The sequence below is a fragment of the Bactrocera neohumeralis genome, chromosome 2, assembly GCF_024586455.1.
Source record: "Bactrocera neohumeralis isolate Rockhampton chromosome 2, APGP_CSIRO_Bneo_wtdbg2-racon-allhic-juicebox.fasta_v2, whole genome shotgun sequence".
NCBI lineage: Eukaryota > Metazoa > Arthropoda > Insecta > Diptera > Tephritidae > Bactrocera > Bactrocera neohumeralis.
The window spans coordinates 91,735,998-91,761,826 of record NC_065919.1 but is presented as its reverse complement, the minus strand read 5'-3'; the positions used below and the strand labels follow the sequence as shown (position 1 = coordinate 91,761,826).

Below are 25,829 nucleotides of genomic sequence, written 5' to 3'. Positions count from 1 at the left end.
TCTATTAAACAAATTGCGGCAATGCTCATTAACCTTCTCAAATTTCTGAAGCAGACAACGGTTATTAACCTCCAAAAGTCTGATATAGAAAGTTTCTAGGATAGGATTGGGCAGCTATTAATAGGTTGTATCAGGTTGGATTCCTCCTGTGGTAGATGAAGCCCACTCAATTATTTGTATAAAAGACACATATTCTTATTGAATAATAACGTAATAACAGTGATAATTATAATTAAAAGCGGGGACTGAATGCCATTTTTAAGAGTGCATTTACTGCAATTGGCCTATTGTACAAGTGGACCCCTTGTTGTTTTGGCAGTCCTAATTTTTTGCAATAGAAAATGAAATTCTAACTTTTACCATTATCACAGCGGTAGCTAAGCCAATGAATGTTCAAAACACACATACGATAAAGCCGTTTATGAAAGCGAATAATAGACAAAATGTCTAAGCTCTCACTTACACTCGTATTCACAGAACAACCCTGGTGCAACTCAATTAGTTATAAACTACTCTATGAACCGCAACAACTAGTTGTACATGAGCTATGAATTGTCAGCATTTCGTCAGAAATATACTTGTCTAGGTCAGTTTGTAAGATAAGGAAATTGAGTTTCGATCACATTCTCATGATTTTATTGAAGAACACTCATTCACCCACATAACAGTTATTTCTGAACAACTTTTGATGCTTTAGTTTCGGGTGCATGCTTACATAAGTTCACTTATACACACAAGAGCAGTTTTCCGCAGTGCCAGAGCGTCTAAGTGTGTCCAGCACATCATAACCAGGACGAAAAAAGATATTTCGGCATAAGAATGTACGTAGAATACTCATAAACCAAACAAAAGAAAGGAAAATTTTGATAGTACGAGTTAGTACATGCATATCCGAAATTGTAATGTGGAATTTTTGTGCACATGAAAGGATTTGAGACGATTTAACGACGACCAAGGCATTGCTTCAGTTGATTGTGCAGCCAAGGTCGTGAGTGAATGTGATAAATATTTACTTTTCGCTTGGATGCTTGAATACGTGGTGTCCTATTTACTATTCATAATTTCTCAAATAATCGAATCGAAGGTAAGAACGCCGAGAGTAAACAAGTATGTGCACCAGTTTCCGAGCAAGATAAGTATCTGCATTGAAACACGTAACAACTTAAGAAAGGTAAAATAAAGGAAATGCGAACAAAGCAGAATAAGTTCACTGTCGTCATATCTTGATTGTCTGCCATATTGGACACAAGGTCACCTTTATTGGAGTATTTTAAACTTCAAAGCGATCACTTGTTTGCATTAATCAATGGTTCCGGCTTGTCACTAGATTCTATATATTGTAGTTACGCTATGTATACCTTATAATCTTATTCCTTAACATATTCTCTCAAACCTTTTGAGTCTCATATATTCTCAAAATAGCAGATTTTGTATAAGGCGCGAAATCGACCCGTCTCATATCGAAATAATACTGAAATCATGAGAATAACTGTAATGTGATGAACCTGTCTTTTTTTGAGTTGAGTTTTCGAAGTGCTAATAATGATGAGTGTTGAAGAAGAAAGAGCTATTTTCTAAGCAATTTACAATATTAAAAAGCCATTAAAAGAGCGAAGAAAGTTTGTGAAGGGAAGAAAGTAACTTAACCGTTAACCGTTCGACTTCCTCCATAAAGATTATTATTTTCCTCACCTGATCTTACGATTATTTGAAGCTAACTTTGCGCTGCTGGAGGAAGTACGGCTGCTTTAATATTTTTTTTCTGCTGCCGTGATTGGCGAGCGTGTTGGCAAACAATTTAGCAACGGTGCAACTATGAAAGCCGAGAAACGTGATTTTATGCAAATTGCGAGGCGAAAGTTTATTTAATCGTTAGTTATTAGCAAACATTTGCTTGCTGCTACTTTCGGCAATTTTCTTTTGACATTAAGATGAAGAAGAAGAAAATATTTCATAACTTTAATATACATACATATGTATTTGAGCACATATGTACATGTATGCGCGTGGTAACGAAAGTGTGTGGTGGTGTGGTTGTTTACTTTTTGACAATGATTTAAGGATAATGACCAACCCCGTGATGTTAGGCATGCCTTTTCGGTTATGGCGACGTTATTAATCGCCACGTGTGAATTGCTGAAATAAAGTTGTTTTGGTGGCAAAAGAGATATTAAAGTACATATACGAAATGCTTTTAGTTTCTACCACAGTTAGTCAAGGTCTTGAAGGCTGAATTGTTGTATTTTCGCAGCGAGTTTTTGTATCTTATCAATATGGTATCAAATTTTTCATATGCCTTGGTCTCCATTTAATATAAAGTGGTTATTTACCTTCGTATGTGGCAGTCCAATAAACTTACAGACTTATTGCTTAGTTGCCTCATGCCTCGCTAGTTTTCGAACTTTGGCTGTATGTAAAGAGCGTGGCTGGATACTCGTATCATTAGACAGCAATTTTCTGCTTCGTTTAACTACGTGCCCAGTTCATTAGCTTCAAGGTAATGGCACCAGCCATGAGGTGGATTATTATTGACGAACTGGTTAATACAACAAAATCGTTCGCTTGCTATGTGGGCACAGCTTCCTCCAGCGTTATTCAAAAGCAGCTAGATGAATTTAATTATTGTAATAATACTAGCAATAGAAATAGGAAATTTTTGATTATATATTAAAATAGTAAAAATGTTTTTAGCATAACGGACACATACGTGTTTACTGGGTCAGCTATTAGTACCATGATAACTACTATGTAATATCCCTGAAAAACATTCTAGGTGAGCTGCATTAATGACCGGCTATCTCAAAGATCCATATCTGAACTAATCAGCCACGAGCAGAATGCTGTGAAAAGTCTGCAATTTGAACACAGAAGAAAAATGTTAGGCAAGTTAGTCAGCATCGGTATGATCCTTAATTCTATTCCAAGACTCAGGCTGATTGGAAATGTGATAGCTAACATCTGAAATAAATTGATAAACCTTTAATGCTATTTCTAATATATAGCAAAGGCTATCTCTTGCGTCGCATGAGTTCTCCCTCAGTAAGAATCTTACAGCAGCAAAGTGTGGGACGTTATCTTCGTTAATTGCCGAAGACAAGTTGTTCCTTGGACATAAATGATCACAACAATATTATACATTTGTATGATTTCAGTGTGACCACTTGTCATCAAACCGGTTATTCAACAGATAAGTACATATGTACATATGTGCCAGTCATGAGTTGACATCCAAACTATTATAGAAAATGCAAGTATAAGCTAGATTATAGACGAGTTGATATTAATGAGACAATCTCCTTTTTAAATGAGCCTTGCCACAATACTATATCTACATTTTATATGTTATATATTTGTGTGTATTTTTAGTTTACTTACCAGAATATTGAATGTGAGTGGAAAATGCTTCACTGATTAATTTCTCAACAATAGACTATTCATAGCCTGATGTTGTCTGTGAAATTGCCGACAAACACATTCTGTTGCAAATGCGGAGAGAATGTATGTATGTACATATAGTACACACCCATATACAAATTTTTAACATTTGATGAGCATATTATGGACTAAAATGCCGTTAGCTATGAGGGATGCTGCCCATTTTAGAAAGTTATTTATGGCCAGGAAGGAGCTCGCTTTGACAAACTGGGCTGGAAATATTTCAACGTTTCTGACACAAAAGAATAAGACGCTGCTTTCCCTTTAGAAAGAAAAAAAGCGAAAACAGACGAAAGCCGCTCTGGCGCACAAATAATTCCTGTGACTCTGAGGTCATCTTCTCTACTGTAGCAGGAATTTTAGGAAGCCACATTTTTCGTTTGTATTTAAAGCATTACAGAAACGATTTAAGGATTGCTTAAACCAAATAAACTAAGTTGTTAATAAGTCAAATAAACAATTTATAACACGCAATGTTTTTAATAAATTAAATATCGTTTTCGTTTAATATATAATTTTTTTATTTGTATGGATAATTGTTATTAGTTTAGCTCTTTTTTAATAGAAAAAAGGAAATATTTGAATAACCGATATATTATATATGTGTGTTTTGTTTAAAGATTTTAAAAGACATATTTTTACTTAAATCGGATTACGTTAAGTCTAAGGATTAAAATTTCTTACTTTGAAAAGAAAATATGTGGGCAAACAATGCCGTAGACTTACAGCATTTCCTGCATGACCAAGTAACAATCGCTTTCTTAATTCCGCTTTATGCCGACTGTGAACAGCTAGAGGAGCAAATATGCTATTTCCCGTCAAACTTAAATAAAAACAAGAGAAAATGTAATAAAAAATAAATTTATGGCATAACAAACCATCATCAAACTTACAATTATTCAATCGGGAATCATTTTAGATCCAGAAAGATTTCAAAGTTATGTAAAAATATTGAATTCTGGTAAATAATTGACTTCGCGGGCCTTGAATGCTATATCCATACCATCATACCTATGGCGGGTTAAGTTCATAGAAAGCATTCCACTTTTCGTGGGTTAAAATTTCGAGAGTTTACTCTCTCAATCTTCATTTAAATGAGTGGATGTACATTGTATTTTAAAGACGAAAAAACTTTTCCTTACTACATATAAATATGGTTAGCGTTCGCAGTGACCTTGTTCGCCCAACCGAAGATTTTGAATCTTTTTTCAGGTACGTTGAACATGAATATAAACCCCGTTTTTGCCAATCAGCACAATTTCCGTTCACTTCTTTCACGCTTAGCAAGCTTACTGCGCCACATTACGGCGACGTTTAAACGCGAACCAAGTTTTGGGTACAAAATTCGATGGTATTTGGAGCAATCCTCCTGCTTCTGGCCGTCTGTCTACTTCAATTGCTAAAAAAAACAAAGCACAACGTCTGTAATTATATATTTGCTTTCACTTTCAAATACAGTTACCCTACATAGTGGAACCAAACCCAAATTTAAATTCGCATGCGTACATCAGCCTTAATGGTTACAACTTATTATGTACTATATTATGAGAGTTTGATAAGCACCTCGCCGTATTGTGTTGGAATAATGCGAGATATATGTACCTACATTTATATGCTTTGTACATAAATATTATTTAAATAGCATTTGATATAAAACAGACATAGACAGACCAACGCTCGCGGCTACTTCGTCGCATTTCATGCTATATTTGAGTCTTGCATCCACAAATTCGCAGTGTGTGGTAGCTGTAAAAGACGCCATGCCTAGCGAATATTTTATTGGAGGCACTTATTTACGCGGTTAGCCGCAGACATCGTTCGAAATGAATAATCCTCGCAGGGCTTCTTCTCTTTGTCAGTGAGTTTAAATGAATTATTACTTTTTTAGTAGCCAAACAAACAGACGAGCGGTGGGAGCATATCATACTGGAAGTTATACTTACTTGGCGCCCCATCAGTTCCTCAATATTCGCATGCGAATACTGCTCTCCTGCTGTTACAGAAAGACGTCTGCACAGTTGTTCATCCCGCTTCGATCTATTGTTGCAAGGTCATTTGTTATACTAACTATCAGGCTTTGCATTGCGATATATACTGTTCTACATATACAGTGGTTCGAACACGCACATTTACACATATGCTTAAACTGTTGACCCATTTTCGTTCTGAACATTCAATTCGGTGTCTGTTTTGGCGCGCAGTTCAGTTAAGCAAGGCATTACCAATCCGCCTGCGCTGGAACGCTGTTTTGGCCTCCGCTTACTTGACATTCGCCATTTGTTGTCTGCCCTCATCCATTTGTCATTTTTCGGTAAATATTAGCCAGTTAACGCAAATTCAATTCCTTAATGTCGGAATTTCCATTTGTGTTTGAAGATACGGTGCACGAAATTTGGCGGAACAAGTTATTTATGAGAGCAGTTTAATCGAATTATTTGACATTTTACTTGTGAGAGCGTGAGCGTGAAGTTTTTGGTGTACAATTTGAAATCGACTGCGAGGGGTATAATCAGCTTTTCTTTGGGCGACAGTAATAATTACTGCGATTCGTCTTTCTTCTATTTATGGATAAAGTTTTGCTAGCCTAAAGGAGCAGATGCTCTTCGCTAGCCTAAACTCCGTTTATAAATCGGAAAATTTCAATAGTAAATAGTATTTATCCTTTTTAATAAATGACAAGGCAGAAAAAACTCTTAATCGAGAGCTTGTCTGTGCTTTAAAAAGAGTCAATAAGTTTGTCCACTTACTCCAATTGGCCATTACCACAGAAGTGCAAATGATACCCTTTGAGTTCCTATTCCATTCACAGTATTTTGTAGGCACAACTAGTCGGGAGCTAGTTTCTGACTACATAGTAAATAAGGGCGGGTTGTTTGGAAGAGTGCGAGCAAAAATCGTACTGGCTATTGGCATCTCCATTGCACAATGTCAAGTGCGCTGGTTCAATGATTCGATCGGAGTATCGAGAAATTGGAAATTTAGCAAATCTGCTCAATTTTCTGACACGACAAAAAATCTGAATTTTATTTTGTGAAAAGCCGTATGTTCGGACTTGTAATTGTCAAGGCATTGTTAACACATCATCCAAAAAGATGGGCAGGCCTAAAATGCTAACTCCTGAAACAGTAAAGACTTTACGGCATCTTATCACGACTTATGCAGCTAAAAACGCAGTGGAGGCTAACATAGTTTTATTATCGTCTTTAAGCGCTAGAGTATGCATCAATACCATTTAAAGTTCGCCGAAAAGAAGAGGATTCACCTATTTATAGCCTCGCATTTCTTGCTCAAAGAGGAACACCAAAAACCATTGATGAACTCTGAACGCATTAAAGCATTAATTATTAAATGATAAAGGAGGCCCCACAAGTTATTAGTTATTGAACTTCAACCGCCACTTTACCTGTAAGTTCAAATATTGTTCACGTGCGCTTATGGATTTGAACAGAATTTATTCAAATTTAAATAAACATGGCAATCAACCGAAGTGTGCTTTAAAAACTAGAATGTCGAAGCTATAAAACATCAAAAAATTTGTTGCCATATTTGGATGAAAAGCAAGTAGATAAATATGTATATAGATGTTTGCTCCTATAAGTATGCAACACTTGTGTATCGCCTCTCCGTCAATTTGTCGGCGCTTTCACTTATCTGTCGACGATTCACAAAGAGCAGGAAGCATGTCTTACACTTCGACACATAAATATATATATAAAAACACACGTAGTGTCGTAGTGGGTATGAATAAATGAAATTCTCGTAGAAAACTAGAGATATGTTTTATTAATTTCCGAAGGCAGGGTTTGAAATATGAGCGCTTATCCTACTTATTTGCATACCTACGTATTTGCATGATTACATTTGCATAATGAAGGATGTTTTCATGGGGGACCCACTTCTTAGCTTATGCTCAAGTGAAGTAGAGGCATGTCAGGCTTTGCAGAAGTTGAAAATCATTCGGCTCGCGCAAATATCTGTGCCTATGCGCATAATTGTCGAATGAACGGCGGAATGATTTCTGCATTGCCAATACGGCAAATGGAATGAAATTGCAAAGCAAATATCGTTTGGAAAATGATGCCTTTGTTGATGTGCGGGGTGGTTTTGCGGGTTTTGTCTGTTCAAAAAGCAGTGCAAAGATCTGCGAACAGTTTAAACTTTATCTTGCAAAGTGCTTCTTTTAATATTAATTACTTTTCATTTTAACTATTTTGATGTATCATATTAATGGTGGGTGTGGGTCTGATTTTGCTCCAGTATTGTTTTCTTTTACGCAAATTTGTTTTTACTCCGTTGAAAAGTTGTTATATTCAAGCTTCGCCGAATTTTAAATTTGTTTGTAAATCTTGCTTTACACGGGTTCAATTGTCACCTTCGCTGCAACTTGCACACAGATTTCAATTTTATCACAAATTAGATCGACTCATATGTTGGTTGTTGCACTGTTCTTCAGCTGGTGTTCCCATTATATTAATGCCACAGCATGCGCAGATGAGATGAGAGGATAAAGTAATATTTGAGGTTCCGTTCTATTTTGAGGCTAAAAATACATTTTCCAATTACATCCAGGATACGGACATTTCGTTAAGGCCTTCTTTGTTTAGGCACGAGTAATGACTTTGTACGTGCCCGGGAATTTAAGCCAGATAATGTGTGTAGACAGGGGCGCTTTAAATGGGGTATCGTTTTCATTCGCTCACACACCCACACAGCCACACACATAATAAGTGTATTAAAGGTATCTATTTTATTTTCAGGACCGCTTCAAATGGGATATCGACCACCGTTAATATAACTTAGAAATTGTAGTGACTAAAAAAAGACAACAACAACAATAATAATGTCATAAGTCAAAAAGCTTCAGCGCAGTTAGAGAGCAATTTGTATTGTTGCCTCAGAAACCACCAACGTAGCGGTGTCTTCAAATAGCGCAACCATGCATTGGTATATCAGAAGGCCGCCTTTGCTGCCGCTTACTAATCCCGTTCGGTTTCAAAGCACATGGACGTAAGGTTTCGCGCAATCACTATTTAAATTACGCACACAATGCGCGCCGTATGCCGTCAATGCTGTTAATGCCAACAGTAACAAAAGCAACAAACATCAAGACTAACTGAGGCGAGCGCCAACGACCAATACAATCAACGCCAACAGACGCAATGCCACAATCATTAGCCACAACAAGTGCCAACAACTTTGCGCAAATAACTGCGAGCACAATAACGGTGATGGCTGTGACGAACACAAAAACTGTAGTTCTGCTCGCCGTCGCCATGCTCGTTCTGTTTGTGGCCTTCTCAGGGAATGTGGCTGGTGTGGCAGCAGCGGCGGCGGCGGCCAGCAACACGAACGACGAGCACTTAAGAATTATCGCCGGTGCGGATTCTGGTGAAGCGACGGCCACAAAAGCCGCAATTACTTTGGAAAAGCACATTGGTATAACTGCACCTGTTGTTGTTGTAACATCTACGCCACCCTTGCAGGGCGATCAGCCGATGTATTTGGGTTTCATGGCGAGCGTGTTGCTTAATGATGAAGACGGCAATGGCAGTGGCGGCGGTAAGGGCACAGACAGTCGGGCCGGCCTTGGGAGTGCAAATGGTGGCGGCAATTTAGTTCCTATAAAATCAGCGGTGGCAGCTGCCGCGACCGCGGCGGCGAAAGCATTCAACGACTCGTTAGCGTCCGCCGTGACGGCGACGTCGACGGCTGCGTCTGCTTCAACACCCGAATGGTCGACACACTTGGCATTTGTCATATTCAAATGTTGCGTTATTATACTCATTATACTCGCAGCCATACTCGGCAACGTGCTCGTGATTGTGTCCGTTATGCGGCATCGGAAATTGCGGTGAGTATATATTCTTAAATTGTGTAAAAGTGAAAGAGCATCGGCCAAGGGAGTAGGTTGAGTGGAAGTGTTCCTCTATTAACTCCTTAAGTCTTAATGATGGACTCACATTTGAGGTTCAGATGAAGTATCAGTAAAAATATTGTGGGTATGGACTAAGAAAAACCTAAATAAAATTCATAATAATCTCATAGATAAGCTTTTTCCTGACAGAAAATGAGCGTTTTCTAATATATATTATCGCCCAATGTGTACCCAGATATTGCTGATATTGATTTTTTCATAACGATCAGCGAAAATATCGAAACTCTATAGTTGTTTGAAGAAAGAAATTAAGCCATTAATTATGTTACCAGATTTAATGGGGAGATCTAAAATTCATCCAAACTTCGCATTCAGTTGTTCATTAAGATTACTTGTGAAAAATACACTTTACATACTCGAGTACACTGCCCTTGGCCTCTTCTCTTCTTCTGTGGGGCACAATTTATAATTCATAATATATAACTATGTAGCCAAGCAACAGATGCTGTTCTCTGCGGGAGTAATTTAGTTGCGTATACGCCATGAAAGCCGCGCTCATGTTTTCCTTAACGATTACGATTATTACTTTACTAAAATGTTGACTAGTGTTCATGCTTAATGCAGTGATAAAATATAGTGTTACAGAAAATTACACACTTGAATACTCGCATGTTTTGTACACTCGTTCCGATTGTATAAGAGGTTATATAGCCAAGCGAAATAGAAGAAAACAGGACCTAAATACATAAATTTATGTATACATATGTATATGTATATGAACACATATGGAGGCATATATTTTTGCTTTACTTTTCAGAGTCGTGTTTCATGAGTTTGTTATTAACCAATTAGGCATCATCGGGTATGTTGTTGGAAGAACAGTAGACGTAGTTACTTACTTAAACTAAGATATGTATTTGAATCTATGAAACATTTTATAAAACCTGCAGAAAATATGGAGTGTTTAAATTTACTAATTTCCCAAAATTTACCACCCCAATTGTTTCAGAGATAGCCAGCGTAGCCGCTGTCTTTTAGTTCGCTGAATGTCGTCGTATATCTCATACAGCTCGTCGTTCCACCAAATGCGGTATTCGCCGTGGCCAACGCGCAAAGGACCATAAATCTTTCGCAGAATCTTTCTCTCGGAAACTCGCAACGTCGACTAATCAGTTGTTGTCATCGTCCATGCCTCTGCACCATATACATAGCAACACAGGAATAATGAGTGGCTTATAGAGTTTGGTTTTTGTTCGTCGAGAGAGGACTTTACTTCTCAATTGCCTACTCAGTCCGAAGTAGCACCTGTCGACAGGAGTTATTCTGCGTTGGATTTCCAGGCTGACATTATTGGTGGTGTTTATACTTACTCTCGTTCACTGCCAGACTCATTTGCTTTGCTTCCTTGTCCAGTCAGGAGAAAGCAGAACTAGCGGCGCGGGTGTTGAGATCGATGATATTAATATCATCGGCTCTTATAAAAGATTGTACCTCCTCGATTAAGTTCTGCAGCTCGAATTATTTTCTCCAGCAGCAGATTAAAGAAGTCGCATGATAGGGAGTCGCCTTGTCTGAAACCTTGTTTGGTATCGAACGGCTCGGAGAGGTCCCTCCCGATCCTGACGGAGCTTTTGGTGTAGCTCAACGTCAGTTTACACAGCCGTATTACTTTTGCGGGGATACCAAATTCAGAAATCGCTGCATAAAGGCAGCTCCTTTTCGTGCTGTCGAATATCGCTCCATAGAACCTTATACGCGATGTTTAGGAGACTTATCCCACGGTAGTTGGCGCAGATTGTGGGGTCACCTTTTTTGTGGATTAGGTAGAGCACACTTAAATTCCAATTGTTGGCCATGTTTTTGTCCAACCATATTTTACAAAGAAGCTGATGCGTCTCGCTTCCCTCTTGAACCCTCGATATCTATCACATCCCGCACGTGTTGTGGTCGATCGTAACGTTGCGAGGTAGGTAGTCTGTTTTCTCTCCGCTGCGACACGGCACTCCTCGTTGTACCAGCTGTTCTTTTGCATTTTCCGAAAACCAATGGTTTTGGTTGCAGCTGTACGTAAAGAGCTTGAAATGCCGTCCCCAGTTCCCTTATACCGAGTTGTTGACGAGTGCTCTCAGAGAGAAGGAGTGCTGGTCGAGTAGAAAATCGGTTGGCTGTCTGTTGTGATTGCAGCGTCTCGACGTCGAACCTTCCTTGTGTTTGTTGACGTGCGTTTTTTGCTGCGCAGAGGTGGGTGCAGCGACAAGGTAGTGATTCGAGTCGATGTTAGGACCACGGAGCGCACGCACATCTAAAACATTGGAGACGTGTCTTCCGTCTATCACAACATGATCGATCTGGTTGGTGGTTTTTCGATCCGGAGACAGCCAGGTGGCTGGATGAATTTTCTTATGCTGGAATCTAGTACTACAGATAACCATATTTCGGGCCCCGGCGAAGTCGACCAGCCTCAACCCATTTGGGGATGTTTCATTGTGTAGGCTGAATTTACCGACCGTAGTGCCAAAGATACCTTCTTTGCCCACCCTGGCGTTAAAGTCGCCAAGCACAATCCTTAATTCGTTTGCCATGGTCGTCATCAAAAGGAGGGGTCTCTCATCCGAGGCTTGTTGTTCTTTTTCATTGGGTGCGTCTTTTTAAGTGGCGGGTCCCAAACCCAGCGCACAATAATGCGGAGGAGATGTTTCGCCTTCTCAATTTAGTTCGCCTTCAAACGGATGTTCTTAGGCTACCCAGAGGATACTTGGTCAAAGACCGGAAGCCGTGAGCTGCTTCAGCCATTTGTAAAAGAATAGTTTCTGGCCACTCTACTTCTACACATGACTCCATCCTGATCCTCCATTAAACTCCCGTTGCTTAAATTCGCAAGCATTAACATAAAATTTACATCTGCTGGAGGACAATTAAGAAAGGTAGTTCTGTAATGTTTCAACAATTAAAATTAAATAATTTAACTAATTAAGCGACTACTAGCTATCAGTCTCAGTGTGGGTCCACATTAGCTTCAACATGTAATTTAAACAAATTCAAGGCATAAACCTTATGTACCTTCTGAATAATTGGCCAGCTGCCAGAGCAAAAGCCTCATAAATTCTTTAATATCGTGTCATCATTTATTAATGGTATTTGTAATTTGCCATTTTTATACACGCAACCCGAAAATAAACACCTTACTCATCCACACACATATTTGCATGGGCTTCCACGTGTGTTTTATATGTGTGTGAATGCGTTTGAGTGGGAATCCTAATACTAATTAAGCTTAATTTCCCATTTCTGCTTGGCGGCGTGCTTCTTGCTTGGATTACTTCCTCGGCGTCGTGAGCACAACGTCGTTACGGTAAGGTTAAGCACGAGAATTCTGGTGTAAATGGCGCAACAACGAAACGACCAAATTCACTGTGGTAAAAAGTTTTAGGTAACAGGATAAGCCTTAAGAGCTGCTATTTAACTTGTCTATTTGCCAGTTCGTCCTCTATCATGAAGCACGCTTGTTCGCGTTAATGCCAAAGCAAGAGCTGCACTTGCGATGCCTGGGAGTTACATTTCCATTCAACTCTGTCTTCCCACGACTTTTTGCTGTTTTACACTACGTTCGGTCTGTATGCCGCCCGCTTGCCAATGCCCAACGCCACATTAAATGTGTATTCAAATGTCACAATGCCAGATGGTACAAGGCACACGAACTCGGCTGTGTCAATTCAGACACAACTCCTCTTCAGGGCAGCGACCGCCAAAGCAGTTAACACTTTGCTGCGCACGCCTTCAAAACGCCCATTATATAAGTATGTGGTGCGTATACCTGGGGGCATACTTAGTACATCTGAAAGTGTGCATGGTCTTCTAATAGCTTTGGAGTCACCTTTCGGGCCAACAAAGATTTGTATGCTTTCTAGCCGCATACTTATATAAGATCAAATACTAACGCAACAACAATACCGCTGGAACCCGAACGGGATTAAAGACACAATTCATACAAAACGGAACGGAATGACAGCGAATTTAACATTTGCATTTACAATTTTACTTGTTTAATTTTATTCTTGGCTGCGCCCATCCGCCCTCTTTGCTTGTTCGCTTACATACGGTGTTATCCATGTCTGTGCCACGCCAGTGTGTCTGTATGTTTGCGTGCCGTTATCGACGTGAAAATTTAATATCAGTTCAGAAAATTGACAAATTGCTAACGGTGCACACAGCAAAAAAGGGAAATTAAAATAAAGCCAATTGGAGTGAAAGTGTGGAGGAAAAGGCGTTATCTGCAGACGGTTGCCGGTGCGTATGAGTAATCAAGTGTTGAGACAGCAATCGCTAGCCTCAGGCGGAATAACGGCGTATTACGTGACTACGTGTTGTAAAGTTCACGAATTGAAATAAAATCGCCTTAATGTGTATTTTCTGCTTGGATTGTTCAACATAACAAAGCTGGCACATTATTTGCCCACACGGCTGTAATTTAAGAAACCGCGCTCACCTCTTGCTAATGCTTTAGATTTCAATATTATAGACTTCACTCACCAACAATGAAGTATGTTGGATCCTAAGTGCACAGGTGTCATACTATATTAGCAACGAGAAAATACATTTTATATAGCAATTAACAATATTTTTCTCCTTTTATGTAAATTCTTTTTAAATATTCCGTAATTCGTAAAGGATTAGCGGGGATTATTAAATACATTCAACCGGAATCTGTTGAATTTTATTTAAATAAGGTTCAAAAGTGTATCGAAACAGATGTGTAGATTCTAAATAAAAGAAATGCTGACATCTTCACGTTACCATCATTTTATCAAACAAACATGTGGATCGAACTAGATTTTGAATTGCCTAAATTTTGTTTGATATGCAAATAATCAAGACTTAATATTTTTGCCGAGAAGGCCAATAGAAGAACAAAGCTTTCCACGAAATTTAAAGAAACAATTTACCCAACATGCATACATGCATGAAGTCTCGTTATGTGACGTATAAAACATTATTAATTTGACAGTAAGGAACATTTAAAGGGAACCGAATTCCAACCATAGCCATCCATCAAGTCGCTTGTTTAAATTCCGAAAAGAGAAAGTTCGTCTCATTAGCTACTACAGACCTTAGGCTTCAGTTTAGACCTAAGCGTACACACACACACACATAAACAGCCTGAAGGTGCTTATGCTTATAGACAGCGCAATTGCAAACATTATTAGATGTCACTTCTCATGACCGTATTTGTAGTGCTTGCGGAAAAGAGAGCTCAAATCGATGTTTGCGTATTTTGCCAATGGCTTTAGAAATAAGCGCTTATTTACTGGCGCGCAAAAGTGACTACGCGTGATGGCAATAACGGCACCACTTACAACACTAACAAAAGCAAAACATCCAATAAAGGCAATCAATAAGTGACAGTTTTCACCAGCTTAATGACTCAATCAGACAATATTTCAATGTAGCACCAAATGAGCTCTGAAAACTTGACAAATGTCATTGCGTCTCTCTGCACCGAACGCTCCGAACTTTGGAAATTTTGATATTTCAATTCATTTGATGCGTGTTTCGTCTGTCTTGCTTGACTTCGACAACCGTTATTGATCTTAACTTGGTAGCAAATTTAGACGCATTTTCATTCTGTTCCGCCTTCTTCTTTTGTCCAAATAAATTCAACTCTACACTCACATTTCAAAAATATTGAGCCCCTTTCTATTGAATACCTTCATTTTCATTTTTATGTAGCATTACAGATGAAACACTACATACTTTTAAGTTTTTATTTTGCTTTGCTTTCGTTTGCAAATTGAGGTATATAAATAGGTAGCTAAACAAAATAATGTTGTATAATTGACATAAATACACCTCTCATATGTGAAATTTCCACGAAACCAATAAAAGGCCCAAGTCCCTCAAACTCATAATCCACCCAAATGCCTCCGAGATGTGAAACTCCGCCTGAATGCTGATTCGCTTCCCATCGGGTTTGCTATTTTTATTTGATATTTGTTTGCTATTTATATAAGGACATTGCAGACAGATGTATGTATCAGGTGCATATTTACTCATGCAGCGGAACAAGTGAACAAACACAACCGCAAAAAGAAAAAAAACTTTCTATGAGAGGCTGCTGGTTGTGAACTGTTGTTCTTGTAGTGAAGTCAGAAGGAAAATAAATCTGATGCACAGACATACTGACTTCCACAATATATTCATTAAGTAATTTTCAAGACTCAAATACACATTCACATCAATTGCTAAACTTTAGCTAACAAAATTAGGAGAAAACGTTCTCTTCACAGGTGTATTTTGTATTTTTATTGATTTTCTATCACGTTGTATGAATATATGAATTGAGTTAGACTTATTTGTAGGTGCTTTCTAACACTTATCTATTCATACCCTAAATTCAAGTAGGCGAATCGGAACATTTGATCTACGAAATCTGATCATAAATAAGAACGTTTCTTCTACATAAGATCGGAATGTAGATAAATCCCGCTTTAATGATATATAGTATATGTACATATGTATATGACAAAGGAACATAAGCCGGAATTTATTCAATGCCTTACTGTATTTCAAATACTTTTATTACCAGTGTCAGTCACTCGAGGAAGCTGTACTCGAAATTTTCAGAAACTTGAACTTTTTTTGCCTTATGCTGATTTACTATTTGTTTGCTTTGCGTTCCATCCACAGCATTATCACGAACTACTTTGTAGTCTCGTTAGCCGTCGCTGATATGTTGGTGGCCCTGTGCGCCATGACATTCAACGCTTCCGTCGAGATTACCGGGAAATGGATGTTCGGCGCCGTAATGTGCGATGTGTGGAACAGTTTCGATGTTTACTTCTCAACGGCGAGTATTATGCACCTCTGCTGCATATCCGTGGATAGGTAAGTAGCAATAATCAGTTCCCACAAACACTTACATATGTATGGATTGAGGGTTATGACTAGAATTAATGTGGTATTTTACGAGACTATTTGAGATTCCTACCATTGCAGATATTACGCGATTGTGCAACCGCTCGATTATCCACTGATTATGACGCAGGGACGTGTGTACTTTATGCTCTTGATGGTGTGGCTGTTGCCCGCGCTTCTCTCATTTCTACCGATCTGCTCGGGCTGGTACACGACGGAGGAAAATTGGAAATACTTAAAAAGCAATCCACACGTAAGTAACACTTATTGACCATTTATATAAGTACTTATACGAGTGAACCTGAGTGAAAGAAGGATGAGCAAGAGAGAGCATGAAATGCGAGTGTGAAATTGGAAAGCGTATTGAAGGATTGACGGTGCTGCGCTGTCCAGCAGCCTGCCGTCAGTCCTTGCATGAGTGGGTTATTGGTAACAAGAAGTGTTGCCGCAGCTGTCTCAAATGTAACGGAATTTCACATTTTGAATTGTAAGTTTGATTTTGTTGTAAGCAACCTTACCACATCACCCACAGGAGTCTAACTTTAAAAGTTACAAACTCCTTAAGATGAAAACGGATACATTTGAGATCATAGGCCACAAAATTGACCTTATTTCAAAATTATTTACGCTCAAGTGAAATTGGTGGACCTTTTAAGAAAATCTGGTAAATGAGTTTTTAATATTTCCGGTAGACTTTTTATTACTTATACAGCTTGTGTTATTCGTAATTTCATACTAAACTTCATTTCTACCATCCTATTGAGGAATATCCACTGGAAGCCATGCACTTATGATAAACAATTTCGAATTAGTTGCATTTCCTGTTGGATATACATATGTATATTAGGGTGTTTTTTTTTTTTTTTGAAATATTAATTTTTTTCAATCCCATCATGAAATTTCCTTGGAAATACCCTAAACAAAATTTGAGCCCTTAATACATTATTAACATTAAGGACTGGACCAAGGCGTGTAAAAATTTTCCATTGAAAACGCACGACAATCGTGATTTTTTATCTTTAACTTTCTATAGCTCAGAGGCATTTTTTGGCAACTGGCAGCCATCGCGTGCACATATAATAACCTCCGCAGAATAACCACCACAAAAAAACGATTTTTTTCCATGTAATTTATATGGAAAACAGAAAATTTGAAAGAGGCACCTCTTAATATTAATATTAAGAGCTCATCTTTTGAGTGACTTTTTTTTTACACATTTCGAAAGTTTTGAGCCTGTTTTTCAGTTGAAAAAAAGGGTTGCCTCAAAATGGCACACCCTAATGTGTATATGTATATATTATTGATACAGACTCTACGACTATAAAATTGCTTATGCCTTTTTATGTTCTTAACGTGCACGAGTAAGTTACTTAATGTCAATTTTCCTCGTTTTCCACATTTTTCGCTCCAAATGTGATTTTCCGTTATCCTGCCTTGCTGCAGCGCCATTACCGCCAAAGTGTGTTATGCTTTTTAAAATGTGTGTATTACATATTGATATTTGCATTACATGCTCATACTTACTGTACATTAACAAGCAAACTCTGTAATAATTCAAACAAAAATGGAGGACTTCCTGACTGAAACGTAAACTCAACTCGGAGCGGCATCTAGTCGCGGTCTGTGCAACTATTTTACCTCGATACTTCGGTGTAGTGCGTATACAATATATGTACGTGTAATATACTAAAATAAATCTATCATTGAAATAGTTGCTTTTTTACGTACAGATCGCTGGCAAATCGCAAACTTTCGTACATTGCCTTGGTGCTCAAGCACAAACTGTGAATTTTGCATATATGGATGAATGGTATTTATAATATGTATGTATACCAAATGGCTCTTCAGAAAGGATTTGACAAAATTTAAATCGCAAACTGACAATTTTGAAGGCAAACATCCAATACTTTTCACATATGTTTTTTTTTAGGTTAGACTTAAATAAATCCCAGCTGGCTTTTTATCGCCATATTATTAGTGTGATATACGTATGATCCGTTATAAATACATTCCTTTGAGTTGAGTCTAAATTAATTTGAGTTGAAGAAATTTTCCCGAGTGGTCGAATGGGCTAGATTAAATCAATTCTAGAAATTGTTCAATGTGAGTCAATATATCAAAAATATGCAATAATATTGAATGTAAGCTTAAAACCATTGATTGACTCACATTATCAAGAAAGTAAAGGGTATCAGGAATAATAGAATCTAAAACACCTTATTCTTGATTGAGGGTGGGCGTTCCAACGCTTTCTTCTGCGTCAATAACGAAATTTGTGTTAATTTAAATTCGATTACAAAGTTTGCAGTTGACTTATTTTCTTCTTCCTCTTCCTGACATTATGTTAATGGCAAGAGTGCGAAAAATGCAAGCAGTCTAATGCATTCACCTTGAATTTTACCTGTCAAGTAGCCTGTCACAAGAAGTGTCTCAGAGTGGCATTTGAATTTAATTACGTTAGCATATGTTCTTATGTTGGTATGCATATCTTGATTGAAAGGCGTGAAAGGACATCATACTTGGGAGCCTGTGGTGGGTTTGCCAATTCGTAAGTGTATATTTTACCCCTGGATGACTCAGGTTTGCGGCACTGTCTGCACAATATTGTATTCCGGGCTTAATGAAAGATATAGGTCTTTCGAGCAAACTTAAATTCGCATTAAATCTCACTTTCATTGCACTTCAATATCGATGTATGCGCCATTATGCATGGCTCTTTAGATGAAATTATGTTTCCTTTGTTTGCCATTTAAATTGATTATGCAACTCCACACACTGCAACCCACTTAGCGGCCCACAGCCGCATCAACCTAAACATGCGCAGCCACTTGCCTCACTAACTGCCGACTATACGAGCATAGTAATTGCAAATGGCATTGTGAAATTATAATTAGCTTGGCTGACTTCCGCAGCGTGTCAAAATGCGGCGTCGACATCCTGTTGACTCTTTGCGTGTGTGTGTATCGATGTACATATATGTATGCATTAAAATCTTCATTGCGTTTGTTGTTTGCTGTCATTATGTGGAATCGTGGTGAACATATCCTTTTATGTGCGAGTATCTACGGACGGGTGCTTGAGTGTGTGTATTATATCAAATGAAACGGTTGGTTGCCCGAGGCATTTTACATGTATTAGCATAAAGTTGCGCCATAATTAGTTTTAAGTTACGTGTTTCTCTTGACGAAGTTTTGCTTTTTATGGTTTTGCAGCAGAAATTTTGTTTTCCTAGTTAACGCCAATACCTTCTTAGGTGAATTCTCGAACTGGTGATTAGTTATATCCACAATAACTATAACTCACATTTTCCCGTTGATTCTCAATCCATAATTTTGATTAAATTACAATTAAGTTAAGCCAGAATATTTGTTTTTGTTGCATGTGATTCGAACTGATTGAATATGGTCCACCCTTCCAAAATTACGAATGTATTCATTTCTGGATATCCCAAAATGAAGCAAGATTTAAGTTCACCGCCATTTCAATTAGTCTTCACAGTTGACGAAGTTAAAACACGAGTCCAACCATATTTTCAATGAAGTTGTCGAACGCTCCATTTTTTCTAAGCCAAAACTGTCAGTTGTCGACTTTTTTAGGGTTATCAACACTTTACTACACAGATGGCGGCAAACTTATTTTGCAATAATTTAGAGGCACCCTGTTTATTATCAGCACGTGGATTTTCGAGTTGTGAGAATTTGTATTTTTTTAATTTTTAGTCCGATATTTTTTATAATTAAATATTTCTGATTTTTAGTTCTTTAAAAGATGTTAGTTAAATGTTAATGCAATTTAAGCTAAATTTTTTATCTAAATAATAATTGCGTTTAAAATTTGTGGTGTGCGTGATTTAAACGAAGAATGAAGGCTAACAATTTGTGTATACTCGTTTTACACAGCAAAGTTCACTAAACAAACGATTAGCGAGTTTCAATTTAAATTAACTCAAATTCACGCACACGCGTGCTCTCGCGATAAAAAAGCACATCGGCAACGAAATTATCTATTAGCGATTAACTAGGGCTCTGTTTAATTAAGTCATAATTGCATAATGAATATTTGAAATAATCCAAAAGCCCTGACCGCACCACGCACGCAGCCTGGGCTCAGTCACAGCCCCTCCAGCGGGAAATCGTAGTGTTTGCCTTTGCGAAGAACGAATTGTCAATCAACCCAGAGCGCCGAGGCATTGACAATCTCGTGGATGGTGTCGAAGTTTGCTTTAGAATCTTCCAGTGCTTTGTGTAACTGCGACATAGTTCGAATTAATTGTATTGTTCCGACAGCAATTAAAACTTTTCATAGTGCGAAACATTTAACTCGCTTGTGGTTTGCACAATGTTTTAATCAGCAAGGTTGGGGAGGAAGGGAGTTAATCGCGCGAGTGGTAATTTAACTCGCAACTAGAGCAAAGACACTTTAAGTATCATTCTAACAGGTTCACTAAGTGGCAAGGCAAAGAAGTGGAGCACTTTCGACTTTAGTATCAGTACTTTGCTTTGATTTTGTTTCTTTTTGGTGCCTGCCGCATTGCTCTAGCAAAAATACTTAAAATAGAAACTTAGGAAGTTGTGAATTTCAAGCTCAAATTCCAACCACTTGCACTAGAAAATAGTTGAATGTGAAAGTTGATAAGCATGAATGAATGCTTTCTCCGCCCAAACAAGGCGAATTTCGCTTGGGTATTTTCTTCCTTTTTACTCTCCTGTCGTTCGCTTTGTAGGCGCGAAATTCAGAAGAGGTATGCGATATTTGCACCCAATAAATGGTAGCATTTCTTCTGGTGTTTTACTATTTTATTTCTTTTAAAGATTTTCCGGGACTGATATTTCATTGAATATTCAAGCAAGCTGGTTGACTCGGACAAATAAGTGGGCTTGAAAAGTCCGACGTCTCGCTGTGATGAAAATTTTACAACTCCTTGTTTCTTTCTTATGCTAACTGGTTTGTTATTAAATGCACTAATCAAATCATGTGATCTTTGATAAATGACTCTATGTACAGATTCGAGATGCAATAAAATATTATTAAATATTAAATCGCAATGTTTTTGTAGTAGGATAAGCCCTGATAAATAATAGAATATTTTCTTGAGTAAATGTTTGGTGGAGAAGTGCTTCTATCACCTCATCAGCTTCTTTCTCGCCTTCGTTGCATATGCTATGCCTAAAAGTTGTTAAGTTTACAGTAAGTTCGGGTGTCACCGAACATTTTATACTCTCGCATGGTAAAGTGATAATCGAGATTTCATTATCCGTCATTTACATATTTTTCAAATACCGTATTTGTGTAAAGTTTTATTCCGCTATCATCATTGGTTCCTAATGTACTATATTATACAGAGAAGGCATCAGATGGAATTCAAAATAGCGTTATATTGGAAGAAGGCGTGGTTGTTAACCGATTTCACAAATATTTTGTACATGTCATCAGGGTGTTAAGAAAATATTATATACCGAATTTCATTGAAATCGGTCGAGCAGCTCCTGAGATATGGTTTTTGGTCCATAAGTAGGCGACGCCACGCCTATTTTCAATTTTTAAAAAAAGCCTAGATGCAGCTTCCTTCTGCCATTTCTTACGTAAAACTTAGTGTTTCTGACGTTTTTTGTTAGTCGGTTTTATCACTTTTAGGGATTTTCAACATAACCTTTGTATGGGAGGTGGGCGTGGTTATTATCCGATTTCTTCCATTTTTGAACTGTAAATGGAAATGCCTGAAGGAAACGACGATATGTACCAAAAACTTAGTAGGGGGCGGGTCCACACCCACTTTTGCAAAAAACTTACGTCCAAATATGCCCCTCCCTAATGCGATCCTTTGTGCCAAATTTCACTTTAATATCTTTATTTATGGCTTTGTTATGACACTTTATAGGTTTTCGGTTTTCGCCATTTTGCGGGCGTGGCAGAGCCGATTTTGCCCATCTTCGAGCTTAACCTTCTTATGGAGCCAAGAAATACGTGACCCAAGTTTCGTCATGATATCTCAATTTTTACTCAAGTTTCAGCTTGCACGGACGGACGGACAGACAGACATCCGGATTTCAACTCTACTCGTCACCCTGATCACTTTGGTATATATAACCCTATATCTGACTCTTTTAGTGTTAGGACTCACAAACAACCGTTATGTGAACAAAACTATAATACTCTCCTTAGCAACTTTGTTGCGAGAGTATAAAAACCCGAAAGGCTTAACTGTGTATTTTGCTACAACTTAACAGAGGTTCAGTGAATGATTGTATGTAGTTATGGGCGCGTGGTCATTCCATTGCTTTAGTCATTCATTTTGACTTGCCAGTTTGACCTTGTTGTCACGTTGAATTTTCCTCTTCAGCGCATGAAGTTGAATTCGAGTATCAAAAGTGATTAAATTGACGGCAAAAAATGGCAAAATTCATCAAAATCCCTCATCACGTACGAGCAACAACAATTGCCTCACAGAGAGTCGCAGAAAAGGTTTTTAGCTAAAATAATGTTATCGATTTTAGAACATAGTAGAGGGCTGGCTCAATAGGTCAACATGAAAGAGTTTTAAGCATTTTTGGATAATATGAATGATATTCTGCTGTCCTTTGCCATCTCGCTCATTAAATAATTCAGTAAACACATCAATGTTTGTTGTTCGACTCAGAGAGTATGCACTTTTGACGAAGGCAATGAAAGGTGAAGAAAAAGAGCAAAACAATAATGTATAATTTAGAGAACTAACGGCATTTTATTTATCATGGAGGATATTATATTTTGGTGTTTATACCTTCAGTTTCTACATGGCCGAGCTTTTCCTTCTGCTTTAGTTTTCTTCGACAAGCGAAGTGTTCTTCTGGTTTTACTGCCTAGTGGCCGAGTTCAATCATGCTCAGTAGTTTAGCACACGCGCCTCTGAGTGGAATCAACAACTCCAATTATTCGGTTGTGGCCACTGTATTATAAATCTTAAAGTAGTCCAACTCCTCAAAAATAAAAAAAACTGGAAATAGAAGTCGTATTCGATGAATTACTTATGCAGGAGCAAAGGTTGAATCTTTAAAATGTGTTAAATGTAACATTGAAAATCAATTAAAAATTTCTTATGTTCTCAGCAATGCAATGGGAGTTTGAAAGGACGAATAAGTAAAATATAAACCGCAAAAAATTCAATACAAGAGCAAGGCAAAGGTTATAAAAGCGCAATTCATTGTTTACCAATCGTTTTTCCTGCAAACCAAATAAAAGAAGAGAAAAAGTCGTTAAAGTAAATTAAATAAGTCCATTTACACAAAATGGCTCGCCTTAATTAATTCGAACGCACTCAAATGGATTTCGCTCGATGTAGGTATAACTCGATGTGTGGCTGCCAAAAAATCGCTAACCCAAAATCACAGGCGCGTTCGGAAGCTGTGAGCAATGCAGCACAAACTTTTGGAACATCTTGAAAGTAATGAAAATCGACGCTTCTTTTAATGAGCGCAAGAAACGACTGAAATTGCCAGTTATACACTGCGTGCAGCATTCTCTCTCAAATCACTATCAATTCCGTTATTTTATTGTAATATAAGGTTGAATATTTGAGGTGGCAAGTGTGATGTGGCACTTATTTAGAGTGCATCTAGTCTAAGTTAGCTAAATATCTTTGAACATGTTTGTCATCGACAAGTCCGAGTAAATATAAAGGAAATAATGAATTTAGTTTCGCTCACTGAAAGGTCTTTAATTTCCCCACCAGCGGTAAAATTATAAAGAAACCTCATTGAGTTTTAATAAGCACCGTTAGGTGTTGGTTGGGCTTTATAAAATAGTGTGACAAGTATTCATTGTTTTAAAGAGTTGCAACCCTTTTTCTTTGCTGCTCTCTGTATTTTTTTTTTTTGTGTTTTCTGTTAAGGGGTCTAATCCGTTCGCTTCTTCACATCTTCTACACAGATATGCGAATTCAAAGTGAACAAGGCGTACGCCATAGTTAGTTCCTCGATGAGTTTCTGGATACCTGGTTTCGTAATGGTCTTCATGTACTATCGCATTTATCAAGAGGCTGTACGACAGGAACGGCTTGTCTACAGGTAAGTTTTGAATCCATGAAACCAAGAAGTATTTACTTACTTCGTGTCTTTTGGTTATACAATATCTTTTCTGTTATTCATTCCTTCTGTTGAAATATTAACATTTACTTTTACAACCTATCTGCTTATGACTTCGGTATTAGTTAGGCAGTTAATGTATTCGGATTCCTTTTTAATTCGCTGCCTAAGAATTTCGTATCATACACGAAATATATACCTATGTTCTCTATCTTTTGTTTAAAATTATAATATATAAGTGCACTAGTTTTGAGTTGCTTATTTCATTTTTAAGTATCTTTGAAAGCCTAATTCTTCTACAATTCATTAAAGTGTTGTCTTTTTTCTCCACGTTTCAGATCCAAAGTTGCTGCCCTCCTTCTAGACAAACATTTGCAGATTAGCCAAATACCCAAGCCGCGACCAAGTATCCAAGTCGAACAGTCGACCATTACAACAATGCGCCGGGAGCGCAAGGCCGCACGTACGCTTGGAATAATAATGAGTGCTTTTCTACTCTGTTGGGCGCCATTTTTCCTATGGTAATTGAAACAAACTTAATTGATTTAATTGTAATGCAAACAAATACGCTCCTGATTTCAAATTCACTTAGGCCAAGTTTCAATATAGTTAAGATTTGGTATATTTCAGGTATTTAACGTCCACACTTTGCTCTAGTTGCACCACACCGCGCATTGTTGTTGGTATACTCTTTTGGATCGGCTACTTCAATTCGGCTTTGAATCCTATTATTTATGCCTACTTCAATCGTGATTTTCGTGGAGCTTTCAAGAAAACACTGAAGGTAAGTCAGGAATTCCCTAGATTAGATTTTATATGCATATATATGTATATGCTAAAGTACATATGTATATATCGCTTGCCGCTAATAAGCAACACGATCATTTCAGCAAAAATATGGCTACATTCTTATTTAATACCTTTTATAACATATATTTGCTCTATAGAAGGTGATTTAATGCTTTTTTGCTTTCTTGACGATCTTGTGAAATGAACTAATCTAAAATACCTGACATTTATTTGGAAGGACCGTGACTGCCACTGTGGAATAAGTTTGCATACTTGTGAAACTTTACAACAATACCGTTCCACTAATAAATCAAAGGTTTCAAGCTCCGATTTTTTCATCTTTTTCTTTTAATTATAATTTTATTTCAATATATATATATTAAAAGGAAACATGTAGATCTCAGACAAACTCTTGACTTCTAAAATCAGATTTTTTGTTATTACTAATTTTTCATACTTTTAGTTTTTATAAATTTGAAATTGTTAACTCTATCCTTTTAAACTTATTAAGCAAGTGCACAAACATAAAAGCGATTGGACATATTTATTGCCAAAAGTTCCATCAATCATTGTTGGTGGGACACAGATGTGCAGACACAGAAAATTGCATTTGCTTGCATGCTACAAGTGAGGTTCGCGATATGGAATTTCGGTTGGGTAGAGTAGTTTGGCTTAGTTAAGTACTTATACTTCAAGCCCTTTTCTGTGGCTTTTAAAGAAATTACAATTTCATTAACATAAATAATTTTGAGTTCTTA

The 25,829-nt window shown here is 37.6% G+C and overlaps 1 protein-coding gene across 5 annotated transcripts in view; it reads left to right on the top strand.

The window, feature by feature from the left end:
* Window positions 1-25,829, top strand: part of LOC126752419 (octopamine receptor beta-1R) — a 46,149-nt gene that overhangs the window by 11,261 nt on the left and 9,059 nt on the right. For all 5 annotated transcript variants that reach the window (XM_050463220.1, XM_050463212.1, XM_050463201.1 and 2 more), the window contains 6 exons: window positions 8,193-9,286; window positions 15,995-16,192; window positions 16,304-16,475; window positions 24,128-24,264; window positions 24,621-24,803; window positions 24,913-25,066. In XM_050463220.1, the coding sequence (XP_050319177.1) occupies window positions 8,595-9,286; window positions 15,995-16,192; window positions 16,304-16,475; window positions 24,128-24,264; window positions 24,621-24,803; window positions 24,913-25,066 (1,536 nt within the window). In that variant the 5' untranslated portion in view covers window positions 8,193-8,594. The remainder of the gene's footprint in view (window positions 1-8,192; window positions 9,287-15,994; window positions 16,193-16,303; window positions 16,476-24,127; window positions 24,265-24,620; window positions 24,804-24,912; window positions 25,067-25,829) is intronic.